This window comes from Calonectris borealis, chromosome 1 (assembly GCF_964195595.1).
Source record: "Calonectris borealis chromosome 1, bCalBor7.hap1.2, whole genome shotgun sequence".
Taxonomy (NCBI): Eukaryota; Metazoa; Chordata; class Aves; order Procellariiformes; family Procellariidae; genus Calonectris; species Calonectris borealis.
In genome coordinates, this window is record NC_134312.1 from 72,093,133 (window position 1) to 72,120,487 (window position 27,355).

The following is a 27,355-nucleotide window of genomic DNA, read 5'->3' on the forward strand; positions in this document are numbered from 1 at the left end:
TATTGGACTGTATTAATGAGCACTTCACCCTGCCTCCTGCAGAAGCACCTGAAAGACTTGATGATTTCTGGAATCCATTTAGCTTTGAATGAGGTGGGGAAAAAATACTTGTGTGTTAATTACCATTACACTCAGCACCACAAGATTTCATCATCCGTTATTCCCTTCCTAAGAAGATATCCTTGAGCTCACATCCTATCTGACTCACAAGTAGAATATCAGATTTCAAATATCCAAATTTAAAAAAAAATCAGAAGGCTGCATATAGGCTACAGGTCATTCCTTAACTAATAGAGCCATCGGTGAAATTCTGATTTGTAATCTTATTTGGTTTCTGGTCTCTAAGTTCATTTTGTTTACTGATCAGAAATCCTGGACTTGCCTCAACCTGCAGGCTTTCTTTTTCTTCCTACACTTCCTTTTCCCACAAGTTTTTCTTACGGCACCTGTAGAAGCTATCAGGATTCATTGCCACTTTGTCCCTGCCCTTTCTGCCATTGTAAGGTGTATGTCAGTTAGTTCCCTAGTTGATTTGCTGCAGTTCCTTTTTTAGATGACCAGTGTAAGTGCATCTGGAGGCAGAACACTGAAAGACAGAAATTCCTTGAAAGAAGAGAGGAGTGAAACCCTATCTGTCTCACCAATTTTTACCACTATTCACGGAAGTTTCTGATTTTCATATGTATCCATAGACGCTCCTTCTCTGGGTATGCCCTCAGCTGTGGGTGTGCTCTCCACTGCCTTACATTTGTCCTGTTCATGATCATCTTTTATTTCTTGGAGGGCCATCTACTGTTTTTAAAAATTCTTTGCTTTATCATCCCATCATCCAAACCTTCTACATCTACCTTTAAATCTTGCTCTCACAGTTTCCTATCTTTCCTTAGATTTAGAATGGGTGCCCCTAAAAATGATTTTATTATGCCCTTCATGAAAGATGTTATATAAAAATAAATAAAATTGGGGCTAAGCAGCTTGTGTCAAATAACTCCTAGCTCTCAATGCCAGCAGCAAGCCAAAACCAACTTTTCTGATGTGACAGCAATGAATCAATCCTCCGTTTAGACTTTTTTGCCTTTAGAGCTCCAGGCCACAAGCTCAGAGCATCCTGAAATACCTAATAAAACAAAGCACATGACTGTATATAAGAATATGGGGATCTCTTTTTTTTTTTTTAAGTAGTTTTCAATCTTTTTTATTGATCTGTCTGTTAGCAAGAGGTTGCAGTAATGCAGACCCCGCAAAGGAATGTAGTCCAAGTATATTTATAAGCTTTATTTCTAAATATGCTATGCTTTTTTTTTTTTTTGAAGGTATTGGATTTTTTAAAGGATCTTTTCATATTTATTTTTAATTCCAGCCACACTCTACCATAGTGTAATTTGCACAGTTACCTTACTGTTTTGGAGTTTAGCCAACATAGTGAGCAGGGGTATGGAATGAAGTCTAAATGCTTATCGTTTATGCTCACATGCTTGCCTGTGACCTTATAGATGAAATTTTTTTGCCTTACTAATTCTATGCGCTGAGAATTGAGATCTAAATAAGAATTGGTTTTCACTCAAAGTGAAGTTCAAGTTATTAATTATACACTGGGCAGAGTTATATTCATGCAGATTGAGATCATAAGAAGCAAGCACCTTTTGTATTAATATGTTCTTTGTAAAAAATAAACTTCATTTTCTCTTGTCACTGCAAATTAAGTTTCTTATTCAGAAATGCTGCTCAGCTGAGTCTTTTTTAAAAAAAAAAAAAGTCTGATTGAACTGCATTAGGATTTGGAGCTTATAGTACATCAGAGAACCTTGCTGTAGGGAAGCAAAATCATCTAGTGGTGAGGGATTCTCAGGAGACTGAGGGATTTTTCCCTTTCTCTGCTTCTGATGCATTGTGGGACCACAGGCAAGTCACGTCACTTTGACCAGTTCATTACTGTGTCTCTTAAAGACAAAGACTACCTTTCATTTTATGTCTTTTGTCATGGCATTTTCATCAAAGCTGTATTCTCCACATAGTAATTCCAGCAAAAAATAGGGGGAAAATTGTTGAGTTAATAATGTTATAGCATTTTTATTTGTGTTTCCTTTACAGAGCTCAGAGCACTGTAAACCAGTTACTAATAATCATGCTGTCCTTCGAAGGGGGCTATATTAATTTTTTCTTAATAGTACAGGTATAGTAGCAGATCTGCATAGTGTGTTACAGCCTAGGGTATGGCTAAAAGGTAATGTGTCAATCTATGGCAAAGCTACACCTCTGTTTCTTGTAGTTCACTTTTCATCTAGACCAAGTATCCACATTATTTTATTGAGACATTAATCCATTTTGTCTAGTCTCTTGTGTCACAATACCCGTCAAAACTTTTCTCTTTGTATTTGTGCAAATAAAATCTACTCATGAAGTCAACCCTATGGCCAGTCCTTCTGACTGCAATGTTTCAGACAGCATTGCTATGTCAATAAAGGATTTGATGATGTATAGTATCTGTCTGAGACAGCAGAGCTAACACAAACCACTAGTGTAAATGTAGTTATAACCACAAAATTCAACTTCTGTTGGTGTAGCTTGTTTCGCCTGGGAGCATGATGACATGGCAGAGTTATACTGGCAAAAGATAGTTTATATACATCTGTGGTACAAAATTGTAACTACAGAGGAGGGTATAGCTACACCAATTTACAGTAGCAGAACTCTGCTCTGTATTGGTATAGCTATACCAATTTTTGTCATTGCCTTGGTGTAATGTTGGCATTGCAGTAGGAATCTGTATACTGGAGGAATCAGGAAAAAGTGACTCAGGACTCACAGATGTGTTTCTTTGTAATTTTTTTGTTACTATGCCTGTCCTAAGGTTGAAGGCAAGGCAGAATGGAAAGAGCAGGAATAATGGCAGGGTAAAAGGTTCTAAAGGATGCAAGGATCATGGGAGAGTTCATCATTAGGGTCATGAGGCAGATGTGATTAGGTGAAACGAGGAGAGGAAGAAGTTTCAAGAAAACCATGGGTAGGCACAACACAGATATGAGCTGCAGAGCAACAGAAGAGAATCTATGCATTGGTACAGTCCCAGGAATTGGGAATCAGTTACTTGGACTTTGGCTTGTAAAGGGATTTGAGAAGGGTTGAGGTGTAACAGTGGTAAGCTTCCCACCAGTACAGGTATTTCACTGTGTTGTTGTTAACTTCTTTCACTCTTACAGATGTACTTTATACTCTTAATAAATCAAGGAATTTTGCAAATGTATGGTAGCGCTATCAGAGGACCTTGCTTTAGGTATTTGTTATGTCAGATGGAACTGGGTTTGTCCTCTGTGACCTTTAATGTATTTGTTTTAAAAAAAAAAAAAAATCCTATATCTACATTTACAGCTTTTGTGACCTTTAATGGAGAGTATGTATTTTACTTAACTACTAGTGTAGGTGCAGAACATTTACAAGATATATGAATTCCCTGTAATTGTGCTGAATGGCAATTATGTACAGCAGATTTATTCAAGTTTAACCATTCATTTGTGCTGGGGACCTCTGCTGCCACGTGAGATATGAGTTGGAACTAAATCCAGCCAGTTTTATTCAGACATTCCATCAAAAGCCCTTTTAGGTAGAAAGAAACACAGTTTACATTTGAATTCTGAGTTTTCCATGGCACTTCATAAACCAGAAAAGAATCATCTTTCTTTCATGGCCCGGGGAGTTCTGAAACAACTTACGGTGCTGTAAATCTGTATAAATACGGAATATCCCTTTTGGCACTTGTGTGGCTGGAGGCTTGAAAAAAGCAACATGGATCTAATTAAACACGCACTAGAGCTATAACTGATGATGCATATTAACTTGTTTTGGTGATGAATTTGCCTTTGCAAAAATCAGTGTCACTTTTCCTACCCATTAATCCCAAAGGATTTTTTTAAATGTAAAAAGACGTTTGCCTTAATTCTGAAAAAATTTTTGCATTACTTCACCTGATTAAAACAAAAAGTGGAAGGGAAACACTGAAATTATTTTTGTTCCAATTAATTTTAAGAGAGTAATAAACTAAGGCTGTATTATAACTTAGAAGAAGTTGCCAAGACTGATGAGTGGACTAGGAGCTACTCTGAAGAGGCAAGTAAGAATAAGAAGTTCCATTGTTATGGGGTACTAGAGCATCCTTGACCAGCAGAGTAGTTTGTAGGAACCACTCAAGCTGAGTGAGTAGAGCTCTGCATCTGACCTTAGCTGGCATATGATTTGAGAAGGAGGAAAACTGACTCACAGCTTCTTTTACCATCCCTGTGTGAGCTGCACAGGGTGAGAACTTCGATTTCTTTGAGAATCAAGGACCACCTGTCTTAATGTATCCGATTTTCAAACTTATAGTTAATATTTGATTTTCAAGTTGGGTATCAAACACTACAAGTCATTCTGCAGTGGGGCATTCATAACCAAGATACTTTGTATAAATTGCAGTAATTTGGGTTTGAAGAATATGCATGAATAATCTCAAGGTTTGGGAGCATGTGCAGTTCGTTTAGTCTGTTTCATTGTTGTTCTGTTACAGAACTTAACGGTCAAAGATACAACTAAGCAATAATTCTTAAATTGTTTCACCAGAAAATATATCTGAACCAAACCCCATCAGTTTTCATGGAAGTAGGTGCCAAGTACAGGTTTTATATTATTCTTTGCACTTAGAATTTAATCTACCAGTGCTTTTAGGAGAAGGAGAGAGGAAAAAAAGAAGGAAGTGGCAAGCAAAGATAACCATTTGTTGTTTGTTTGGTTTTTTTTTCCTCCCCAAACTGCAGTAATCAGACTTTGGGCAGCCATGAAACTCTTCGCAAGGCAACCACCTGCATTCAGCTTCGACTACACAACACAAGTAGTTTGAAGCAAAGTTTGGCTCGAACGGTATGTCGTCTTTTTTTCCTCCTCTTTCTTTCAACATCTCTGAAGGAATAAAATTCCACCAATCCTTTTATGTAGCAACTTGCAGTAATAACCAAAGAGAGATTATTTGTTTTCCTGAGAATGCATATATTATTGCTGAACTCCAGCTGAAACGTACTGGGGAACATCTCTGCTTTGCTCCTGTACTTGTATCTAGTGAGTTACTGCAGAGAACACACAACTAAAAAAGACCAAAGGTTACCTTTTTAGAAAAAAATCAGTTTTGTCAGAATTTAATGCTATTTATTTCATGTGGTCAAAGAATTCTTATTTTTGATTGGCCTTTCTATGTTTTGAAGTATAACAAGGGAAAAACCACTCAAAGTACTGTGTAAAATGAATTATATCTGGATTCTTGTCATTATCATTGACAGAGTAGGCTGATAAAAGCCACAATCACAGTCGATGTGTTTGTGCATGTGTGATGCATACTTGTGTGTGTGTGTGTGTGTGTACGTGCTTGTTCGTAGACATGCAGAAATGTTGTCTGTAAGGACATGTAGTCCTAACAGAAGACATTGTTTTATCATCATCTTAAATCCAGGGAGATTCCTATTCAGATTATTTGAGCTTAAGCAACCTTACAGTGGATTACTGAGCTTTAATGACACTGACCTATGCTACTAAATGTGAGCTTTATTCCCAGTGGACCGCCCTGAATTACTTCCAACCCAAAGTTTGCAGTACAGCAGAAGCTTTGTTCTGGGCAGCGTTCACTGGCAGTGTGTTGACTCCATTCACAGATAGTACCAACTACCTGCTTTGCATAGGTATGCTATCAGCCTGACTGTCAATATATGGGTCAGCTGGCAGATTTCTAACAAAAAAGGGTAGGGGCTTTCTTTTCGTTTCTGTTAGGTGTCACCATGTAAAACATAAGTTCAATACAGTTTGTTGTTATCTGGAGCATTAAAAAAGGACTACAATGAGGCCAAATTTTTTTTTTTTTTTTAACATTTTAACCAGTTTATAGATAAAAGCAGAATAATTTAATGCTGATATGTACAATCTTGGCTTAATTATTGGCATTCTTCACTGCCAATATTATTCATTTAATTATTTATTTTTAAAAAAACATTGATTCTTCTTGGTATAGCATTGTCCAAAAAAAGTAAATTAGAAAACATGGAAGCTTTCATCATCAGGTGACTTCTTCAAAAATGATTCAGATCAATGAATTGCCAACTGCTTACTCTCAGTCTAGAGAAAATAAGTTGATGTTTGAATATAACTTCAGAAGGGGGTGAGCAAGTGTTCATATCGTGTCCTTTCTCACCCCATTCCCATATCACAGCAGCAAAAAGAACATGTCCAGTGACCATTGGAATGAGTTTTGTCTTGGGAAAGAATCTGTGGTACCTTGTTGTCATTTAACTGCAAGTTGTTGAGATCGAAGCAGGAATCACCATGTGATTTCCATTGTCTGCATTAAAAAGAGATTAGACGGTCATCATAGTCATTTCTGGTGTTAGATCTGTGACAAGACAACCTTTGTTAGGATATGGAAAACTTCATTCTTCCATGTAGTGCTGCCAAAGAAGGGCTTGAGAAGAGTGGAGTGTTGGTGATTAGATATAATTATGGAGGCATGTAAGTATGTGTAATGGTGGAAAAATTATTTACCTTTTTTAGGTAAATAGCATCTCTATCTTTTAAATGGAATAATATATTATCGACCCTTCTGCTGGGCAGTTGCAGGTTTCCAACATTTTCTGGCCTAAGAAATCAGTGACACAAATAAGAAGTTTGATACGAATGCGTTTTGCTACTTATTTACATATAGCATATGGTGAAGGTATTTTTTACATGCATATACTGAAAAGAGGGAGCCTCAAACAGCTTCCTGACAATCTCTTCTTCAAAATTCCAAGCCAATGATTGACTCTCTACAAGTTACTCTGTCTTCAAACAGAAAAACTAAAATAAAGGTCAAATGATCAATTTGTTGTATATAGATCTGCTATTACTATAGATCTTCAAAATCATCTCTTTTGGAATCTAATGATGTGTTCATGAGTCTCTTCTGTAGTTTGTAAAAGTTTGTTTATGTGCTAAGGAAGCAAAACTCTATACCAATGCCATCTGGAGACTGCCTTCATGATTCTTGCTTACCTTACGTGACACTTGAAATCGGGGTGCATAGTTAAAAATATCTGTCTGTACATGAAAATTACTATTTTTTTTTACTATTATGCTTAATAACCAATATAAATGAATACTTATAAGTAATGTGCAACTAATTTTTTTTTAAAAAACCAGACAATTTATGAACTTTGGCCAATAACTAAATATTCACAATTCTTTTGTGAATTCAGCTGAAAAACATTTTTTTTTTAAGGTGAATACTTGCTTCCTTTCCTTTTGTGGGAAGCTGGCATTCTGTTATGAAGTATTCAGAAAGAGGAAATTGTCTTGAACTGAGCAGTTACAAGCAAGAAATTTGGCCTGGCGCTTTACATGGAGTCACAGATCTTTCAGCCAGTAGGTGACCTTTAATTTGATTTTGTTTTTTTGAGACATGAGATTTATCAGCCTTAACACTTTTGAACAAAAGTCTTTTAAGACCCGAATTTTCAATGTGCCAGATTCCTACTGCGCTTCCAAATAACCTTACGTTCTCTGGATAAGCTTTATCTTTATGATATGGAAACATATTGAAGCCCAATTTTATACCACCTAGCCAGACAAAGAGCTTCTGTTGACAGGATTGGGCATTCTACACCTTGCAGATTTTTCTCCACACATTGAAATCTTGAGAATGACAATGAATGTGGAGAAAATCCAATAGTCCTCTTCTGAAATGGTGGCCCAGTGTACATGGGTTACAACAATAGTGAATAACGACTGCTAGATTTGCTTTGACTACATACCTGTCCTATTCTGTATTTTAACCTAGGTCATCTTTAAGAGGCAACTCTTAGGCACGAACTCCAGAAGTGTAGTGGGTCAGAAATGTTAAATTGCTAGTGGCTGGGTGGTGTTTAGGAAGAAACGTGCAGTGGAACAGTGTAGAAGCAGAAACCTTTATCCAGATACCATTTCCAGGGAGTGCTCTGCCTATCCAAGAGACCCATTTTTTGAGTGTTGTCCCCACATACTGATTATGTGGGTAAAGCATGAATATTTGCAGTGGAGAAGCAGCAAAGAACACTTACAGGTTTCTAACAAGAGCCTCGCTTGCTTCCAGAAAGGGATTTTTGGAATAAAGCAGCCAACAAGCAATATTCCCTGAAAGTTCAAAAACATTTTTATTTTCATATATACCAGTGTTAATGGTGTTAATATTTTACTAGATATAATGAGTTAAGTGTTAACATTCTGAGCATAATCACAGACGAGAAAAGTCAGTGGTCCATCATGATAAGAAGGTGGGTTTTTTTCCATTATTTAAATGTTTGTGACTTTTTAGAGGGATTGTGTAGTACCTCAAATAGAAGCGAGCCTTTTCTTGTGCTTAAGTATCCCTTGGAATTGTGCTACTGCGAAATGCTTCATGTTCTATTAACATCCTGAACGTCTCCTTTAACTCTGTTGACTCAGTTTGACGGGTCTAAATGAGGTTTAATATACTGCAATGCACTGTGGAGGCCAGGAGCAGAGACCAAGCATCTTTTGATGTTTCACATTTTGGAAATGGTTACAATTACCAGGTAGAATGATTACAAACAAACAAAAACAGCCTTTCAGGCAGGTAACTAACAAGCTTGGAAGACAATTAGCAGTGTTTAGGCCATTAGAAAACATTTATTGTCTCAAAGAATTTGTGGAACTGTAATTAATAACCTACAACAGGATTTAACCAGGAAGGGTGACATTTTAAGATATCTTCAAGTGAATTATTGATCACCCCTGTACGGTAACTGACACAGCTCTGAAAGCTTCAGGCCATGAAGTTACTTTAGGTTACTAATAATAGCAAAGAACATGAGCAGCTCTTGAGCTGGTATAAGTCATAGACCCAGAGTTTTCCTCCAGCTCCGGGGCATGCTTGTGGCAGAGCACTTGTATCGGAAAGGAGAGGTTCTGCTCGCAGTCTGGCAGGACCAGACGAAACCTAACGGAGGAGACACAGACTACGGTGCATTGAAAGCTGCAGTGTTTCCTTTCTCTCTGGACCCACTTCTGCAGATCTCTTTGGGTCTACTGAAACCTGCTCCAGCCACACTGAATTCCAGGATCTGAGGTAGTCTACACTGACCTCGGTCAATTTTGTTGTTGCTGTTCTCCGAAACTTACAGCTTTGGTCGTAAAATGTATTTGAAAGTCATAGACTTAGAGGCAGTTTATGGAAAATAAATGTCCTTCCCTCAGAATTCATACAAAAAGATGTGAAAATAGCGTGCTTGCTTTTTTTTTAAAAAAAAAGGCACAAACTTTGAGACTTTTAAGATTCTTCAGCTATCTCAGACAGTTATATACATACGCAGCTACTGTTTATTTTTGTGAGTTAATCTGCACTCACTCATGGGGAGAATTTGACCTGTGATCTATACAATCCTTCCAAATTTTGAACTTTGGAATACGTTATTTTACAGAAATCTCCACTAAGGTTGTAGTTTAACTAGTGTCACAGAAACATATTCATAACTTGACAGCCCTTCTATACAATAATCACCCATATGTATTCAGGTGCTAAATGATTCACATACACACACCTTTTGCTCTAGTCCATCAGATCCCCTGAAGCTTCTGGGTTCTTATCAATCACACATATCTAACTTCTCTCTAAGCTTCAGGACTCCCTCCTTCAGTCTGTGTCACATTGTTTCCAAGTTCATGCCTCTCTGTCCTCTAGTCCTGTCAGTGTATGAGATCAAGGAGGAAGTTTGTCATTTATCAGTCTTGTTTTCTAGCTCAAGCCTTGTCCATGTGATTGCTCAGTTCAGATGTGCTCTACTGTTTGTAAGGTCTCCAGAGGTGGCAGTGTGACAGCTAAGCATGCAGTGACATTACAAGAATGCAGGGTCTATTTTGCAGAACATATACACTACTCATCTGTAGGGAATATGAACTAAACTGAGAGTCAAGATGGATGTGATTGGCTATTACTCTATCTAGAAGTAGCAAATTCAAATCATGATATTATAGCAAGCAACCATGGAGTGCCTGCTGCTATTTCCTTGCTGGAATGCATGCTTCTGATTATGGTAGCACTACAAAATATTCTCAAGGCTTGAGATGTTATACCAGTCCTCTAGCATGCATTGAAGCAGCATGATAGCTGTCAGAGGTCAGGTGTCCAAGCCCCAGAGTATGGTATGAACAGAAGACATGAATTGTGAGCAAAACTAGCAGTTATTAGGTCAGAGCCATATGTAGCACAATTAGGGCTGCACTCAAGAAATTGGCATCCATAAACTATTTTTGTATGTCTCGTAATAATTTTTGTAGGAGCAACTCAGTGGGGTTCAGAGACAGATTCTGAAATCAGCTGAGAAAAGACCATCTACTCTCAAAGGCATTCCCTAACCCCCAAATACTTACCCTGTCTTCTCTTCTATAATAACATTTAACACTCTCATGTCAATACACTGAGGTAAGGAACACAGGTGTTTGTATAAGATCAAATGCCCAGACAAAGTGGAGCTTAGTGCTTAGGTCTAAGACACACATTCAAGGCATAATGTATGAGAATGTTTTTCTTGCCTGCACCCCCTTTCATTTCATTCATCTAATTCATCTTTCACTTATTGCCACTATGTGATAAAAGAGATAGTAACGCTCCAGATGGGAATTCTTTACAGAACATCTGTAATGTATCTAGCTCAGCAAGATCCTGCTCCTTAAATGGTGCTATAGCTAAATCTCTATATAGCGATCTAAAGCAGAATTAGTGTGAATTAATTCACATGTCAATTAACATATTTAAATTGAATCCAACCATAGCAGAGACACAAGTTGCTCAGGAAAGTTAGCTTTAGACCACTACTGTACTTCAATTAACTAGAAAAAGTTGCTAGTGTGATCACCTTATTCTGAACAAGCTTTCAATATTTGAATTCACTAACATTCAAAATATTAGGAGAAGGCTTTTTTAACCAAGCAAGTAAAAGACTGGGTTTTTTTTCTTTAGAAAATACAAATTTTCTTTCAAATTCTGCTTGGGGGGGGGGGGGGATCACGAATCATATTTCATCACTGCTGGATTATGCTCTTATCATTTTTTTTAAATTTTGTTTATTGTATGAAAGTATAACAGTAAAAGATGAACAGAAGATTTTTTTTTTCTTACTGAAATGTTTTGCTTAAGGTTAAACGATTTTGTCTTCCCTTTGCAAAGAACTTGAAAGTTTCATTAGTTTAGTCCAGCCTAAAATGGAATCACCTTTCAGATTCTTCTGTATCCTTAGCCAGATCTAATTTCTGTCCTCTGCTTCACCTTTGAGCAAACAAATATTTTAGATCAGTACATATGTAAATAAATAGCTTGTTGCCTGGTTGCCTAAGCTGTGCCCTTCCCAGCCATCATTTGCATTTCTAGACATACTAAGAAAAATAATGTCTGGCAGCTGTCCCAGCCGCTATGGAAACAGAAGCTCATCATCGCTAGATGCCTATGTGCTGTGCTGCTCTCCTGCTTCTGTTTTCTTATTCAATTCTTTTCTTTCTTATCCCCTCATCCCTCCCAGGGTTATACCTGTTCATAAGTGTAATTCCCTTTGTAATTCTTGACCGGTGAATTTGGGGTCATGCTTATCACAAGCCTCTCAGTAACTTTTCCCTATGAGTTATAGGGTTATGGGCTCAACCATGAGTCAGAAAAAGGGCAGAATTTTCAGGACATGGTGATGCCTACAAGCTGGCAGTACATGTCTAGCATGGGCTGAGCTACCTCCATGGGGTGGGAGAAGTTAAGGCATCAAAGGCAACAAATCCATGGGGCTGGAGAAAGGACTATATCTGAATGGGAACAGGTTTGGTCAGCAGAATGTATCAAATAAGGCAAAATCACAGCATCGTTTAGGCTGGAAGGGACCTCATGGGATCATTTTGTCCAATCCCCCTGCTCAAGCAGTGTCAGCTGGAGCAGGTTGCCCAGGACCATGTTTGGTCAAGTTTTGAATATCTCAGCAGATATTCAGACCTACTCCACAACCTTTCAGGGCAACCTCTTCCTGTGTTTGACTATCTTCACAATATTTTTTTTTTGTGTGTTAAGGTGGAATTTCATGTGTTTTAATTTGTGCCCTTTGCCTCTTGTCCTGTCAGTGAGCACTACTGAAAGGAGTCTAACTCCCTTGTCTTCATTATTTCCCATCAGATATTTGTACACATTGATAAGATTTCCCCTGAGCTTTCCCTTCCCCAGACTGAACAGTCTCAGCTCAGCCTCTCCTCATACAAAAAAATGCTTCAGTACCTTGAACATCTCTGTGACTGTCCCCTGAGAGAAATCCCTTCAGAGGGGTTGCAAAGTATGGTACAGATGTTCTTCATTGGGTTCTCTCAGAAAAGGAAGCAGCAGAGAGGTTGTGGATGCAAACTGATTTCTGCTTCATGACTAGTGTATATTGCCATTGCAAAAGGGTGTCTTCTGCTATCTGTAACAAGAAAGCAGAGGCAGGGTATAGTCTTAATCTGTATGTAGATCTAGAAGGAACTACTGTGAAAATCTGGTTTGGCCTTCTAGATAGTACAACCCAGTGTAACGTGAGAGAGATTCAGACCGAAACATCCTGAACCTTCTGAAAGGAGAGCTCCTGAAAGAACATGCTGACTTTGGAAAATACCAAGCAAATCTCTCCAACATACATTCTTCCTGTCAGAATACTATATCTCACTATATGCTTCTCTTCCACAGCATGAGGATGACCAAAGACTGTTCAGTGTGAATCAGCTGTTAGAATACACTTGTGCCTGGAGACTGACTCGGTAAGAACACTGGTATTTAGCAGTATTTCTGTATTGTAGTGAGCCTCCTGGCCTCAAAGGACAATTCTGAGACCTATTGGGGATCGGAATGATACCAGAGAGAAAGAAAATTGGTTCAATGTTTTAGACTCTTCTTTTCAGACCTTATTGATTACTTAGCAATATCAATAATCATTTATAGATCTGTGTAATTTTTCCCCATTCTCTCCCTTTCATGTCATTGAATGTTTCATTAGAGCTTTCATGCTTCCCAAAGATTCCCAGGATTGAAGGAGTCATCATTTTCACATGTGCGTTGCTCTTAGAGAATTGTTAAGAGTAAATACTGTAAAAATAATAGTTTTGCTCTTCATTATGCCTGTGTTTTCACAGTTGAGTGATGTTTTATTTTATTTTATTTTATTTTTTAATGGAGGCTGGCTATGACAAGTTTTTAACTTGGCACTCAAAGCGCATCTGACTCTAAAGCTAACCTACCATGGACAAGCACTAAATGAGATAGATTCCTCATTCAACTTTCATTGTGTTCCGTTTCATGCATTTAGATAAAGAAGCTGTTAACACTTTTTGTAAAGTTTTTCATCAATATGTTATAAAGTACTTTGCCAAGAATGGTAAATGCCACACCTGTCATTTAACAGATGGAGGAAAACAGAGAGGTAGTGACTTGTTCAAGGTGAATACCTGGTGCTTACTGAGGACCCATCTAGTTTCCTAGGAGCATGGCCCAAATTTCCATTCTGGTCCTTGCTATAAAGAGATCAAACCAAGCACACAGTCTATACACACGCTACTTATTGACTATTTTATTTCTGGTGATGTAAAGCGTGTGGTCTTTTCCATTGCAAAGAGAGTCTTCAGAGGGGATGTGTGATAAAAGATGTTGAGCTGCAAATCAACTATGGTCTGCAAACTTTCCTCTGTTACTGTAGGGCAATGAATAACTGATAGCATAAGCAATAAATACTTTCTTTCTCCAACCACAAGTTCAGTAAATATTGAAAAAGTAAAAGCATGAACTGTGTTTGATCACTATTTCCTGCTTGTCCCATGGATTGTTGATGGGTAGGAGAAAACATTTTCCAGTAGTGATGACCCAGAAAGATCTGTGGTCAGGCCTGTGCTCTCAATTGCATTTCTAACTTATCTGAGAAAAAAAGGGGTAATAGCTAAGTGACAAAAGTTTGCTGTCCATAATGTGCACAGGAGCTGCCTGTGCTGATTTGTAGAAGGATTTTACAATGCTGAGTTGAGTGTGTGGTAAAGTGGCAGATGAAATTTTGAGAAGATAAATGTAGATGGGAGGAAGCGGTCTTAAATTCACATATGAAATCATAGACTCTGAGTTGACTTTTACCACTAGGATTGAGTTCTTGGGGTTATAATAAATAGTTCTGAATGTCAGCTTAGTGCACAGCAGCTGCAAAAAAGATAAAACAAATGTTGGGAATTATTATGAAAGAAATGAAAAACCGAAAAACAATATTATGCCACAGTATCAGTGTAGGGTGTTCATTAATCTTGAATACAGACAGTAGTTCTGCTTCTCCCATTTCAAGTATGATGTAATAGAACTTGAAAAAGTGAAGAGAAGGGCAGCAAGGATGCTCAGAAGAATGAAATGCCTTCCATATGAGAAACATATAAGTAACAATATTCTTTATCCTGATGAAAAGATAATAGAAGATGGGTATTTTATAGATGACAAGTCTATGAAATTGAGAAGCACAGAGAATGTCTGCAAGAAAGGATCATTCAGCCAGTTTTCAGTCCATCTCACTGTCTGCCTATTCAGCCCATAGTTTATTAGCTTCTCTGTAAGGGTGGTTATGGGTGACAGTGTCAAAATCCTATGATTTCATCACGGAAGGTTATCACGTTGGTCAAGCACAACTCTCCCTTGGGGAATCCATTCTGACTACTCTCCATCACCTTCTTGTAGTTCATGTGCCTGGAAATGGTTCTCAGGATTAGTTGTTCCATCACCCTCATAGGGTTCAAGGTGAGGCTGATCAGCCTGTAGTTCTCTTGGTCCTCCTTGTTGAAGATGGGAGTGACATTTGCTTTCCTCCAGTCTTCAGGCACTTTTTCCAATTATGTTTGTTCAAAGATTATCAAGGGTGGCCTCACAATGACATTAGCCAGCTCCCTCAGCATTTGTGGGTGCATCCCATAAGGGCCCATGGATTTATGTATGTCCAGTTTAAGTATTCTCTAACCTGCTCCTCATCCACTTCCTGGTTCATTCCAGGGACTACTTCCTGGAGGCCATGTCCATGAGACAGGACCACACTAGACTCCTTGCACATATGCAGTCTTCCAGTGTTGTACTTAAGGCTTGCTCCAGGATGCGCATTACATACCTTCCATGTATGTATTCATGGTATGGAAATACCGCCATGGCAGATTGCCTCATGTTATGTTGGGCATTTTGAACTGAACCTCCGCTTTTTAATGAATAAAAAACCTATGTGACTTCGTAGCACCATAGAGTCATAGGGCGGCTGGAGCAGGCTCCCACTTGGTGCTACGCAAGGTGCACAGCTGGTTCTATCTAACTGGCTACTCCAAGTATTGTGAACACAAGCTTTCACGTACTTTTTAGGGATCAAAAAATCACTCCCTGGATCAAACTTCTTCAGCAGTGTTCACATATTCTTTTTCCGCATTAGAGGCAACTAGTTTGAGCTGAAAGCACTGGCACAATTATGTTGAGAAGGCACTTAGATTTGAAGCACCACCAAAATTATAAGGTGAGCCATACAGTGAAGAAAAGCCCTTATTCTTGTAAGCAACACCACCCTACTATTTTTTTTGTGAGTAGACCAGTCAATAATACTATACCTAGTCATAACAGCTGTTTCTAACATAACATGCAACAACATCTTTGTGCTTATTCTGCACTGGGATGTATGTTTGTGACATGTTCTAATTCCTCAATTCTATACCTAGCTAGGGCTGTAATAGAGATGAAGTAGATGGATGCGGTGGAATGGAAATGCAGTAGAATGGGCTCAACAAAGGCTGTGCAAATCTGCCTGGCACCTAGGAAGGCCAGCAGATTACTTTGCCATATTGCTGTGTTTTCACAGCTGTGAGTATTTAGATTAGCTAAATAAAATAATGCTCAGGGTTGTCTGCATGTACTGTAGTTATATTTCTGATTGTAGCACACAAACATTTGTGTTTTAGAGAACGTGTTGATTGAGATTCTCAGTCTGCTTAGATCCAGCAGAGAAGGAAAAAGAACTATTTGAACTGCCTTGAGATGAACGAAAAAGAATGAACTGGAACCTTACCTCTGTAATAATCAGATTTGGTCTCACAGGCAAATGTGAAATAAAACCAGCAGCCCCTACATTGCTTCACACACTGATTTTCATAGCTTGAAAACCAAACACAATGTAAATCAATGAATGCGTCAGAAGAACTGCGGTCCCTTGGCCCATAATCTCTGACACTGAGGTGCCAGTAACTATAACACAATGGCTAGTCTGATCCATGCAATTAGGCACGGCTTAGTTAGGTAGCATGGTGATAAACAGCATTTTAGAAAGGAAACCTAGCATTACTCTACAGTAGATGCTGCTGCCAGGAAACTGAAAAATGAATGCTGTAAGTATATGCTATATACTTGTCATCTTCCTCCCATGTATACCAGCTGGGATCTAAGACTGACTCTCTCAAGTTGTTTGTACTTTTCTTTTTCCTTTTATTTTCAAAACTATTGTACCATATTGCCTTGCTAAAAGCTCCAAAAATTTCCTCAATGTCAAAGAAACACTGAATGTTCATGGGTTGGTTAGCATTACCATATTTATACACAGCTATCAAAGATGTACAAGTATAAAGTATGTCTGTGTGATAACATATGGGTATTATTAGTTATCTAGCAGCCAAAGATTCAGCATAGCATCAGTAGAGATATTTTGATCACTGTTACAAGTTGCTGGATTCGTTTCCTATTAATTATGTAAAATTATGGCTACTTTATACAGAAAATTCTCTAGGGCAGAATAAACTGAAGGAAAATATGCTGAGTTTTTGAACATGTATTACAACTTATGAAATTATTCTGAAACCTGAATTTAGGCCAAGCATGCTAATAAACATGCTTACCTGTATGCATCAAGGCAACAAGGCAAGCTCATATGTCCAGAACTACTTTTGAGCTGGCTAATGCTATGAAAAAGATGTTATGTCTGGAGACTTGGTCAAAGCAGAGCGACAACTTATTAGCTATGATTTAACAGGATTACAGGAGGAATTGCCAGACAGCTACTCAACACACGAACTGCCTGGCTAGATAAGTCTAGTGCAGATTGGAAATAAAAAGCTCTAAAGGCAAAACCATCTGTAGGAGGAGGTGAATAGTAGGCGTCTATGGGGAAATGCACTCTTGTATTAGCACAGGGAAGGCCACCTAACATTTCTCTATTCTGTATATGATGATTTCAGTGCAATGACTCTCTTTCCTTCTCTTGCCATACAATATATATAATGAAAGTCTAACCACATACTATGAAACCTGTACTTTGGACCGTAGTTGTAACTCTAATCTCTGATTGCTCAGTTAGCCCAACTAAGATACATGAGGACACAAACAATTTCCCTGTAAACTGTCCACTTGCTCTGAAGCAATCAGAATACTTTTGTGGCTTTCAGCTTCCAGACTGCAATGGTGGGGGGCGGGGGGGGAAATTCCTTCTAAGCCTTCTGAAGAGAGAGAACCCTAATATAAAGGGTCATATATAAGAGGAAATATAATATAATATTATATTATATATAACATATATAAAAATATAAGAGGGAAAAAAAGTCAAGGATAAAGTGATAGAGTGAAACAAATAAACACCGAAGAAAGAATATAAATTGAAATTTCCACCTTTTCATAAAAGCACATGCAAACCCTAACTACCACGGAGGACCATCAAGGCAATAATGTGTCCATTTTACCAACCAGTAGGATGGGCAGGATGTGGAAGTGGGAATTAAGTTTCTGTACCCTTTCCTGAAGATTTGGTCCTACAGAGGAGGCTGTCAAAGGAAAAGGAAGGTATTCCTGTGTGTAACAACCTTAGCCATAGTCTCATAGACAACTTTTTTGTTTTGTTCCAGCTGACAAATAAATGACAGCTAGAATTTCACTGTGCTTGAAACACAGAAAATTACACAAATGCTTCTTAAAAGCAAAACCCTGATTCTGGTTATCTGTTGGGGATGGCACTTGGAGCCTGTGATTCTAAAATGGCGAGATTTACAGCTGAAGTGTCAGTCCTGGAGTTCAATGTAGAGAGGTATATACTCTTGTTCATAATCCTAAGTAATTTAGTGAAGCTTTGCTAGGGCACAGCAATCTGCCTGTACAAGCTTTATCTGTAGCATGACAAAGGCATGGGACTACAGTGTTATATGTCTATCTACAGAAGTAAAACAAATTCACAGCTTCTGTAATACTATGGAAAAGGTAGTTGCTGAAACAGTTTGAGCATATAAACTTCAGAACTGTAAGCAAATAAAGTTTAATGAATCATGTAGCAATGGTGTCCCTTTTTATAATATACAGTTTTATACTTGTGACTTAGTATGGACTTTTGAAACGTAGAGCTTTTCCAGATATTTTGCCTGATTTTCTGCAGCTTTAGCCTGTGAAGTATTTGAGAAAGAAGGCATTGTAGCATGTAGTTAAGTCCATCCTTCTTCAAGGTAATATTTAAGCACTTGCTTAACCTTAAAGAGTAAAATAAATGGCATTTGGAGTTCAATAGATACTGAAATAGCAAATCACTTACTGGAATTCTTTCACTTGGGAAACATGTATCCTCCACATATAAGTAGAAGATTTTTACATCTATGCTTTGTGGCAAATGACTACCAAAAAACCATGGAGATCCAGGCTCAATTACATGATGTCTACATAAGCACTTGTCCTTATTTCATACCAACATAAAATCACTGTCAATTAAACTGTTCCCTGGGGGGGGGGGGGGGGAGAGGGGGGAAGCAAACCTGTTCTCTTTATCCAATTGTTATTAACTTGATGTTGTTTTCTTTTTTCCGATTTCCAGACGAAACCTTGTTTCACTTATTATGAAATATAGAGGTCAAGTGGAATATCTATTGCAAAATGAGGTATTTGTTCTCAGTTTGTTAAACCAGAAAAGCATTAACTTCTACATGAAAGGAATCCAATTATTAATTTGTCTCAAATGCAATTAAGGAAGACTTTTAATTAAGACTGTTTAACCTGACTTTGAAAGGATATAAATTATCTTAATAAAACTTGGCTTGAGATTAGGAGGAAAGTGCTACAAATTTAAAATATCGAAGGTGACTGTTTCTAAGTGTCAAGGAACCTGTAAATAAAAACAGGATCGTTTGGGTTGGCAGTATAATATTTGGAATTAGTAGAAGTATAATATACTATATGTATCTGCAAAATTTGTCCCTGATTTTGCAAACCCACAAGCCAAATGTTTACATATTTAGGACATATATTCAAGCATGCAATAGTTTGCAGGATTAGGTTTAAGCAGCAAAACTCATAAGAGCTTTATTTTAAAGTATTGAGGGCTGCCAATTGAATGTTACGTGCTTGAAGGAAAAATCTCTTAGGAAATCTTCCCTGCTAACTCATGTTTTAAGGAGAAATATCTAAATGACAAATGCATATTTGAGTGATAGCTTGGAAGAAAATGAAGGACATTAGTAAAAGCTAAGAATACTGATGTAACCTGGAGATATTCCAGCGCATTTTCTTTCAGTTCCAAATCGTAGAAAGTCAGTTAGCATGACAACCTGAAACTCAGATCAAATAGCCATTTGGTTTCTTCCAACCTATCACTCAAATATGCATTTGATTTCTTTCAGTGCATCCACAGATTGGATCGATGGGCTGAGGCCAACTGTATGAGGTTCAACAAGGCCAAGTGCCGGGTCCTGCACTTGGATCACAACAACCCCAGGCAACACTACAGGCTTGGGGAAGAGTGGCTGGAAAGCTGCCCAGAGGAAAAGGACTTGGGGGTGTTGATTGACAGCCGGCTGAACATGAGCCGGCAGTGTGCCTAGGTGGCCAAGAAGGCCAATAGCATCCTGGCCTGTATCAGAAATAGTGAGGCCAGCAGGAGTAGCCCCTGTACTTGGCACTGGTGAGGCCGCACCTCGAATACTGTGTTCAGTTTTGGGCCCCTCACTACAAGAAGGACATTGAGGTGTTGAAGCATGTCCAGAGAAGGGCAACGAAGCTGGTGAAGGGCCTGGACAAGTCTTATGAGGAGCGGCTGAGGGAACTGGGGTTGTTTAGTCTGGAGAAGAGGAGGCTGAGGGGAGACCTCATCGTGCTCTACAACTACCTGAAAGGAGGTTGTAGCGAGGTGGGTGTTGGTCTCTTCTGCCAAGTAACTAGCGATAGGACGAGAGGAAATGGCTTCAAGTTGCACCAAGGGAGGTTTAGATTGGACATCAGGAGAAATTTCTTTACTGAAAGAGTGATCAGGCCTTGGAACAGGCTGCCCAGGGAAGTGGTTGAGTCACCATCCCTGGAAGTATTTAAAAGACGTGTAGATGAGGCCCTTAGGGACATGGTGTAGTGGGCATGGTGGTGTTGGGTTGACGGTTGGACTCGATGATCTTAGAGGTCTTTTCCCACCTTAATGATTCTATGATTCTATGATCCCTTCCAGAGTTATAAGTCATTACGTTGAAGTAAGGATTTCTTTGAAATATATGTTAAAACATAAAATTCTTATTTTGTTTCAGAAATCTGTCACCTGTATTCAAGTCCAGATTTTAATCTTTCTGGATATTCTTGATCCATGGGTATTTCTATTTTGAATAGTCAGAAAAAATACATGTACATACAATTGTGTATATAACACATATATAGAAATGCACATATACATGTACATGAATATATAAATATATATCAATACATATGTAAATAAATATATGTAGATGAAAATATTCTACATTTTTGTGTAAATCTTTGACATTTTTCTTTTGCAAAGTGCATACAAATTTAAAAGCTGTTGAACTGTGCCTAGCTATAAAGTAAAGCTCTGGTTTTAATACTGTGTAGGTATTCACTGAACTTTCCTTTGTAAGCAACTTCTCAAAGGGGACTATTTAGTATATAAAATGTGATGCAGTCATAACCATTTGGAAAATTGAGGTCCCCAAACCCAAATGTGCATATATATTTCTTTACTTGAAGTAGACCCATCAGTGTATTTACTCACATTCACTTGAAATTTTAGGGCCTAAAGTAAGAAGATTCCACATTCAAAGAAAGATATAAACTCAACATGAACAAAGCATTACAATCCACCCTCTGCAACTGATGCTCTGTAGATATTCCTCAGACCTTAATGAAGCACTCTTAAATTTGTTTTTGGTAAAGATTTTTACCTTGAGTAAGCAATTACTTGAGATCATTAACTTTTTATAAAGGGAAGACAGGACATTTTTCAAATATTAATGCAATGCAACAAATATGCATGTGTTACTCTAGAGCTAAATTTCTCTGTAGTTTATTTTTTTTAACAAGGTCTTGTCTAACCAGGGACACTCAATAAAGTTCATATGAATTGCTTAAAAGAGTAGGATTGCAAGTTAATGACATAGGTCAGATCATCATGCAGATGTTTTCATTCAGAGGCATGTGTATGGAGCTTATTCAAACCCATAATAATTAAAGCTAGTGTTACTGCTTTGCTTTAATAAGTGGCTTCAAAAATTATGGACCTGTAATGTAAAAAGTTATAGTCATAAATATATAGTAATGAAAGCAAAAAGTGAGAACCCTTTATTTGTTCTTTGAATACTTGTTTACTTATTTTCTCTAACATCTGATTAGATTTCTTTCAGAAGGTTTCAAACTGGGATTTTTATAACTGCCCCCTATCCCCCAAGGTTACATGGGAATAATTATGTTGATTTTCAAAACCAACACTCGCATCACTGGGAGGGTTGTTACCCTTTTTCTGATTCACCACAATCCACCCTCAGCACACACTGAACTTTAAGCAACTGGGAGCTACTCACGTGTACTAAATTAAGCACACACATACCTGCTTAAGTTCCATACTCAGCTGGAACTTCCTTAAGCATTCAGTTTTAATCAGACAAATCTTGAGATTCTCTCAGTTAAAAAGAATTCAATAATTTTTTTGCACATTTATCTACCTACTTCCAAATTTACTTGTTCAAGGATGTCTGTTAAAAAGTCTTGGAGATACCAATACTTCTGACTTATGTGACAAGTCCACTATCATTATTATTAGTAATGATCAATAAATGGAAAATTCATTTTATGATGGATAATGCCTCTATAAAATGAAAATGAAAAAAAGAAAAAAGTTTAGGATATTTGGCACAAGGAGGCGGTGGGATTGGTGCTGTTGGGGTTGAAACGTAGAGTGTTCCCAGAAAGTGTGTGCAATCAGACAACTAGCCATTTTGATTGTCATGATAATCACTTGACACGCACTTCATTTTTAAATCTATTCAGAATGTACTATTAATGTAGAGACAAAACTTTGTAAATTTTTAATACAGAGTGTAGAAGTTCTAGAATGAAGTAGCAGTTTTTTATCATATAAATAATTTAAACACCAAAATATCCTTCAAAGGTTCTGCTGGCATTTAAATATGTAGAGGGAAGAAAACATATACAAGTTGTTGACTATAATTCTTTTGGACTTTCAGAAAATTTAAAACTTCTTTAAGAAATTAATCTCTTCCCTTCTTTGGGACAAAAATCAATTTCATATGTCTACATATGGAAAAGGAAAAGTCTTTACATGATAATATCCAAAAAGAGAAATAGTGTGAAAGTATGAAAGTAGTTATTATTCATAGCATACGATATTACACAATTTTTTTAATATGCTTACTCTCCTTGATCTGCAATACGCTCCTTAGAAGTAGCTGCCATATAAACAAAGTCTATGGTATAGTAGCTTCTATAAAATATTAAGTACTTTGTTAATTTATCTCTAAATGGAATAGTATATTATATAGAAATGGATACATTCCTCAAGATACCCAGCTCTCTTTGTGGAACAGCATATATATGTAGGTACAAAAATATATAAACTGTTGGTTTGTTTTTTTTTTTTTTTCCTGCCCAGCAGTATTGCTGTATCTCTACTCAAGGATTACTCTTCTGTATGTCTATTGCTCATGCACTGCTCAGAAATTGCCCTGCATGAAGGTGTCTTTATAGACATAAAATCCCTTGTTCTAATAACCCATATCCACTTGTGAAGAAGAAAAATGTTAAATTAAAATGTGTTTAAATTAAATGCTAGATTAGAATTATATTTAATTTTTAATTACAAATGATACATAGTAATTAAAAAATATATATGTATGTATATGTGCATGTATATATATGTATTTCTTCAACAACTGTGCAGTAAACCGGTATGTATAACGCTTTGGTTTTGTCGATGTTATACATGATAACAAAGCCATGCCATTTTTACAGGTTTCTAGGAAAGAAATATGAAAGAAAGGAAATTCAATCCTTGTAAATTGGCAGGAGGGTGAATCAACCTCAGACCAAAGGAAGGTCTAAAGTTCTCAGGAGATCGCAGTCACGCATAGCCTTTTTCTGTCCAGAACCTCTAGTATGAAAAGGTGTTGCTGTCTTTAATTACTAAAAAATACCCAACAACTTATACTTAAAAGAATTCTGACCACCAAATATTTGAGGATATTTTATGTAATTCATTCCTGCTTTAGTTCTGCTCAAGGCAGGTAATGTGGAATTAGTAATCTCAATATATTTTTATATTTATTTGTATTAATGACAGATGGTAACCTTCTCGGTACAGTCTGGATATAGACCTTAAGCTTAAAAATAGAAAGTTCATCTTGTAGTACAATTTTTCTTTTTCAGGCATGAAATGGATGAGTTAGAGAAATGGTTTTATCAGTACATAGACATGCTGTAGTGCACTAAAAGGAACGTTTATCAGTACAGAAACATGGAGAATATTTATAGGAGAGCTTCTGCTTGTCAGGGAATGTATTTTATGTATTTAATGAAGTGATATAACTTGCAGAAAGTGATATAATATGCAGAAAACCCATGAATATTTATTTATTTATTTTTCTGAACATAGAGTACTTGATATTTGAAGATTGCATTTTCCTTCCTTTGGGATCCAAATTTTTCTTCTTGAATTCCCCAAAGTATTTCTGAGATTATTCATCTAGAGATTTTTTTCATGTGGTAGTATTTAAAGATCTAAATTTATTATCAATAAGATTTTATAGTTTCAACTATGTATATATATTTTACAGAAAAGCTGGTTGCAGAAGTACTGAGTCCCTAAGCGTCAGATTATGTAGCCTCCCACACAGTCACTATTTTTAAGAGGAACATGGCTGTCTGCCAGCTCTCACAGAGCTGGAGGAGACAATAGTGGGGATAAATTCACAGTAGTATAAAAACCTCAGAAAGTTTGTGAATCGTTTGGGTTCAGGTTTCCTCAGAAGTTTCTTTACAGTGCTTCTGCGCTCATGAAGTTCAGACAAACCAATGTTTTGCCTCAAAATCAGTCTTAGTCAGTTTTCAACAAGGCATATTTTGTGGAAGATAATTGGACTTCAGCAAAAATTATGCTATCCTTAGGAAACTATTGGTCACTAGCGATTTCAAAGTAGCCAGACTAATGCATGTTGTGTTTGAATTTTGCATGAGCAGATATGATTTTCTAGAAACTCACTGGCATGAAGTTTGTGGTAAGGTGTTTCTGATAAATGGTATGTGTCTACCGTTTGCTTTTTTTTTTTTTCTCCTTTCTTTGCTATCAACAGCATAAAGTTGATAATGTGATTGAAGTAGCTAAAGCAATCTGCAGTGTCCTTTTTTTTGTGGAAACCAGAGACATTACTGATGCAGTCGAGAAACTCCGTGCAGTGCCATTGGTGAAAACACAGGTAAAAGATGCAAGTTGATGTCCTATTTTTCCCTTTAAAACTGGAGCTTGAATGAGTGTCACTAATTTTCTGACTGATCAAGGCCATTCTACTGTCTTACTACATAGTCTCCTTCTAACAAGCATTAGGTAGAAGCACTATAAAAAAAGAAAAGATTGCTGACAATGTGTGACAAAGGAGCAACAGAGGATGTGTCCTGTGTTTAACTGTAACTGATATGCCCCTCTGGTTGTTCTTTCTTATTCCCACCAAACATACAAATCTCTGCTTTGCCACATTACCTGTTTACCAAATTATGCATTTCAAAGTATTTGATTTTTATATATTTAGCATAGGTTGTTAACAATAAAAAAAACCATTCCTTCTGTAAATGTCCCTTAAATTATGAGTTTTTCAGATAGAAATGCCTCTGCTATTTATGCAAAGAAGGACTAGCATCATATAGTCCTGATTTTAGCTGGAATACTCACTCTTAAAACATTGAGGTTGGTTTTCCACAGGTTACTATATAATTGTGAACTGTGACTTTGGAGAGCAGTATCTGTTCTCAGTTTGTTATCAACCGCTTTGGTATGACCTCGGACCAAGTCATTATGACCTGATTTACAGAAATTCTGAGCACCCAAAAATTCTTTTGAAGTCAGCATCTTGGAAATAGAGGTGCTCAGCAAATTTGAAAATCAAGCTATTAATCAGTTGGATTTAGTCTGGTGTAACCTTAAGTCTTTCCCACCCTAATGAAATTCCCTCTTCTCACTTTTTTTAAAAGTTTAATAAGTTACTAAGGAATTTTTTTTCTTTCTTTGTATGGTCTCTCAGTCCTGTCATTCTTTCTCACAGCAAACATTGTTTAGGAAAACATGCCAAACTGGGCAAGATGCTTGTGTTCTCAGACCGTTACCTGCTTACAAAACTTATTCTTTCTCTTTATTGTTTTTTGGTTTGGTTTGGTTTGGTTTGGTTTTTTAGCTGATGGCTTGTGATATGTGTAAGAACACCTAGGACAGGAAAGTAAACAATGAGGTAACTGGTGTTAACTGAGTTAACTAGTGAGTGTTAATTAGAAACATGTCTAGCTACATAAGTGGAATTTATTTAATTATGCCTGATACACAGTTTGAGGTCCCAAACATAAGACTGGGGAAAGCTAGCGTAATTTTTTTATAACATTTCTTGTGTCATAGGAGTGATATATAGCAAATTAATTACATACTGTCATCCATCTACACTTACTCTTGAGAGGTTCAAACTCTCAAATACTCATCATCTCACAAGGGCAAACTTCTTCCTGAGAGGTGAAAAGACTCACCAAAGAGCAGAAAGTATGTTAGTTGAAGAGGCTCTAGTAATGCTCAGAAAACATCTTTTCTTAAATCTCTGCATTCTTAGCCTCTGTTTATTCGTCTTCGACGGGGGGGTGGGGAGGGAATAGCTTTCAACTTAAGTAAAGTACAGGACCCAAGTAAACAAACTCTAGAACATCTAGAACCTGTAGCTCTCTGCAGGTCTGGGTTGTAATTAAATCCCTGCACCATGTTTCGGAACAGAGAACACTAGAGATCACAGAGCAGACATTGCTGCATGGCCCTGGACAGAACCAGCTGTGGTATATATAACATTAGTTATGTATACATATATATGTATATGTGTCAGTCTCTCTGAAGCTTGGCAAGTATTGTTAAGGACCAAGCTGCAAGAAACAACATAGCTCTAGTGGTTTTTTGTGGTTGCTCAGAGCTGACCAGCTGATTCATTTAAGCGCCTTCTCTTGCTTCCCTTCTAGGTCATGACTCACTGTAAGTCTTGTTTCTATAGCATCCTAAATCTTTTCATGTCCACTTCAGCATCAATTATTAGAAGTCACTATTCTGGGTAAATTCCAGCATTAATGGGTCTGTGACAGTACACATTTTATCTGGCATGTTGTTGATTTCCATGGAAATAAGAATATCTCCATTTAAGAAAAGTTCTTCCTGTATTCTAGAGGGCAAATACAGTAGAGAAAGAGATGAAAGAAGTAAGAAGGGATTCACATGATCTGCTTTTAAACCCCAGGCTGTCCTGAGAGGCGTCAGGCAGATCAGCATCTTCCCCTTGAGAAAAGTATTTTATCAACCCAGAATCTTTCTTAAAAATTAGATAAAGAGCTTGGTCCAGTAAAAAGATATAGAGGACAGTAACAGAACATGTTCTTATTTAGGAAGGAATTAGAGCAGAAGAAATATATTGGGATTAATTTGTTAGAAGATTTCTTTTGGAGTTAAGAGAAATTTAGAGTATTTTCTCTTTGAGTGTTCAGGTCAGCTCTGTGAACCCAACATGTAAACTGCCTCCTATGACTGGCTTATATTTACTGAGTATCCCTGAGTCCATTTTCAGCCCCATCCTCTCTGAATTCCAGCAGAGAGATAAATATAGTGGTCAATGAGCCAAATCAGTTCCTGTTAATGTGGCCTGTCCTGAGCAATCAGAAAACCCCACACGTCATGCCATGAAGAATAAGATAATGGGGTAAAACCCAAAAAGTTCTGGTCATCTTTTTCAAGTCTAAGATTTCTGTTGATGTTCTCGTTTGCTTCTGCTTCTCTTCTGAGTCACTGTC

General features: G+C 37.4%; 1 protein-coding gene across 1 annotated transcript in view; it reads left to right on the forward strand.

Annotated features, from left to right (window-relative positions):
* The window catches only part of PIK3C2G (phosphatidylinositol-4-phosphate 3-kinase catalytic subunit type 2 gamma), a 209,323-nt gene that overhangs the window by 15,879 nt on the left and 166,089 nt on the right, over window positions 1-27,355 (forward strand). The window contains exons 5-8 of the mRNA XM_075160158.1: window positions 4,788-4,890; window positions 12,731-12,801; window positions 18,870-18,933; window positions 24,631-24,753. Of these exons, the coding sequence (XP_075016259.1) occupies window positions 4,788-4,890; window positions 12,731-12,801; window positions 18,870-18,933; window positions 24,631-24,753 (361 nt within the window). The remainder of the gene's footprint in view (window positions 1-4,787; window positions 4,891-12,730; window positions 12,802-18,869; window positions 18,934-24,630; window positions 24,754-27,355) is intronic.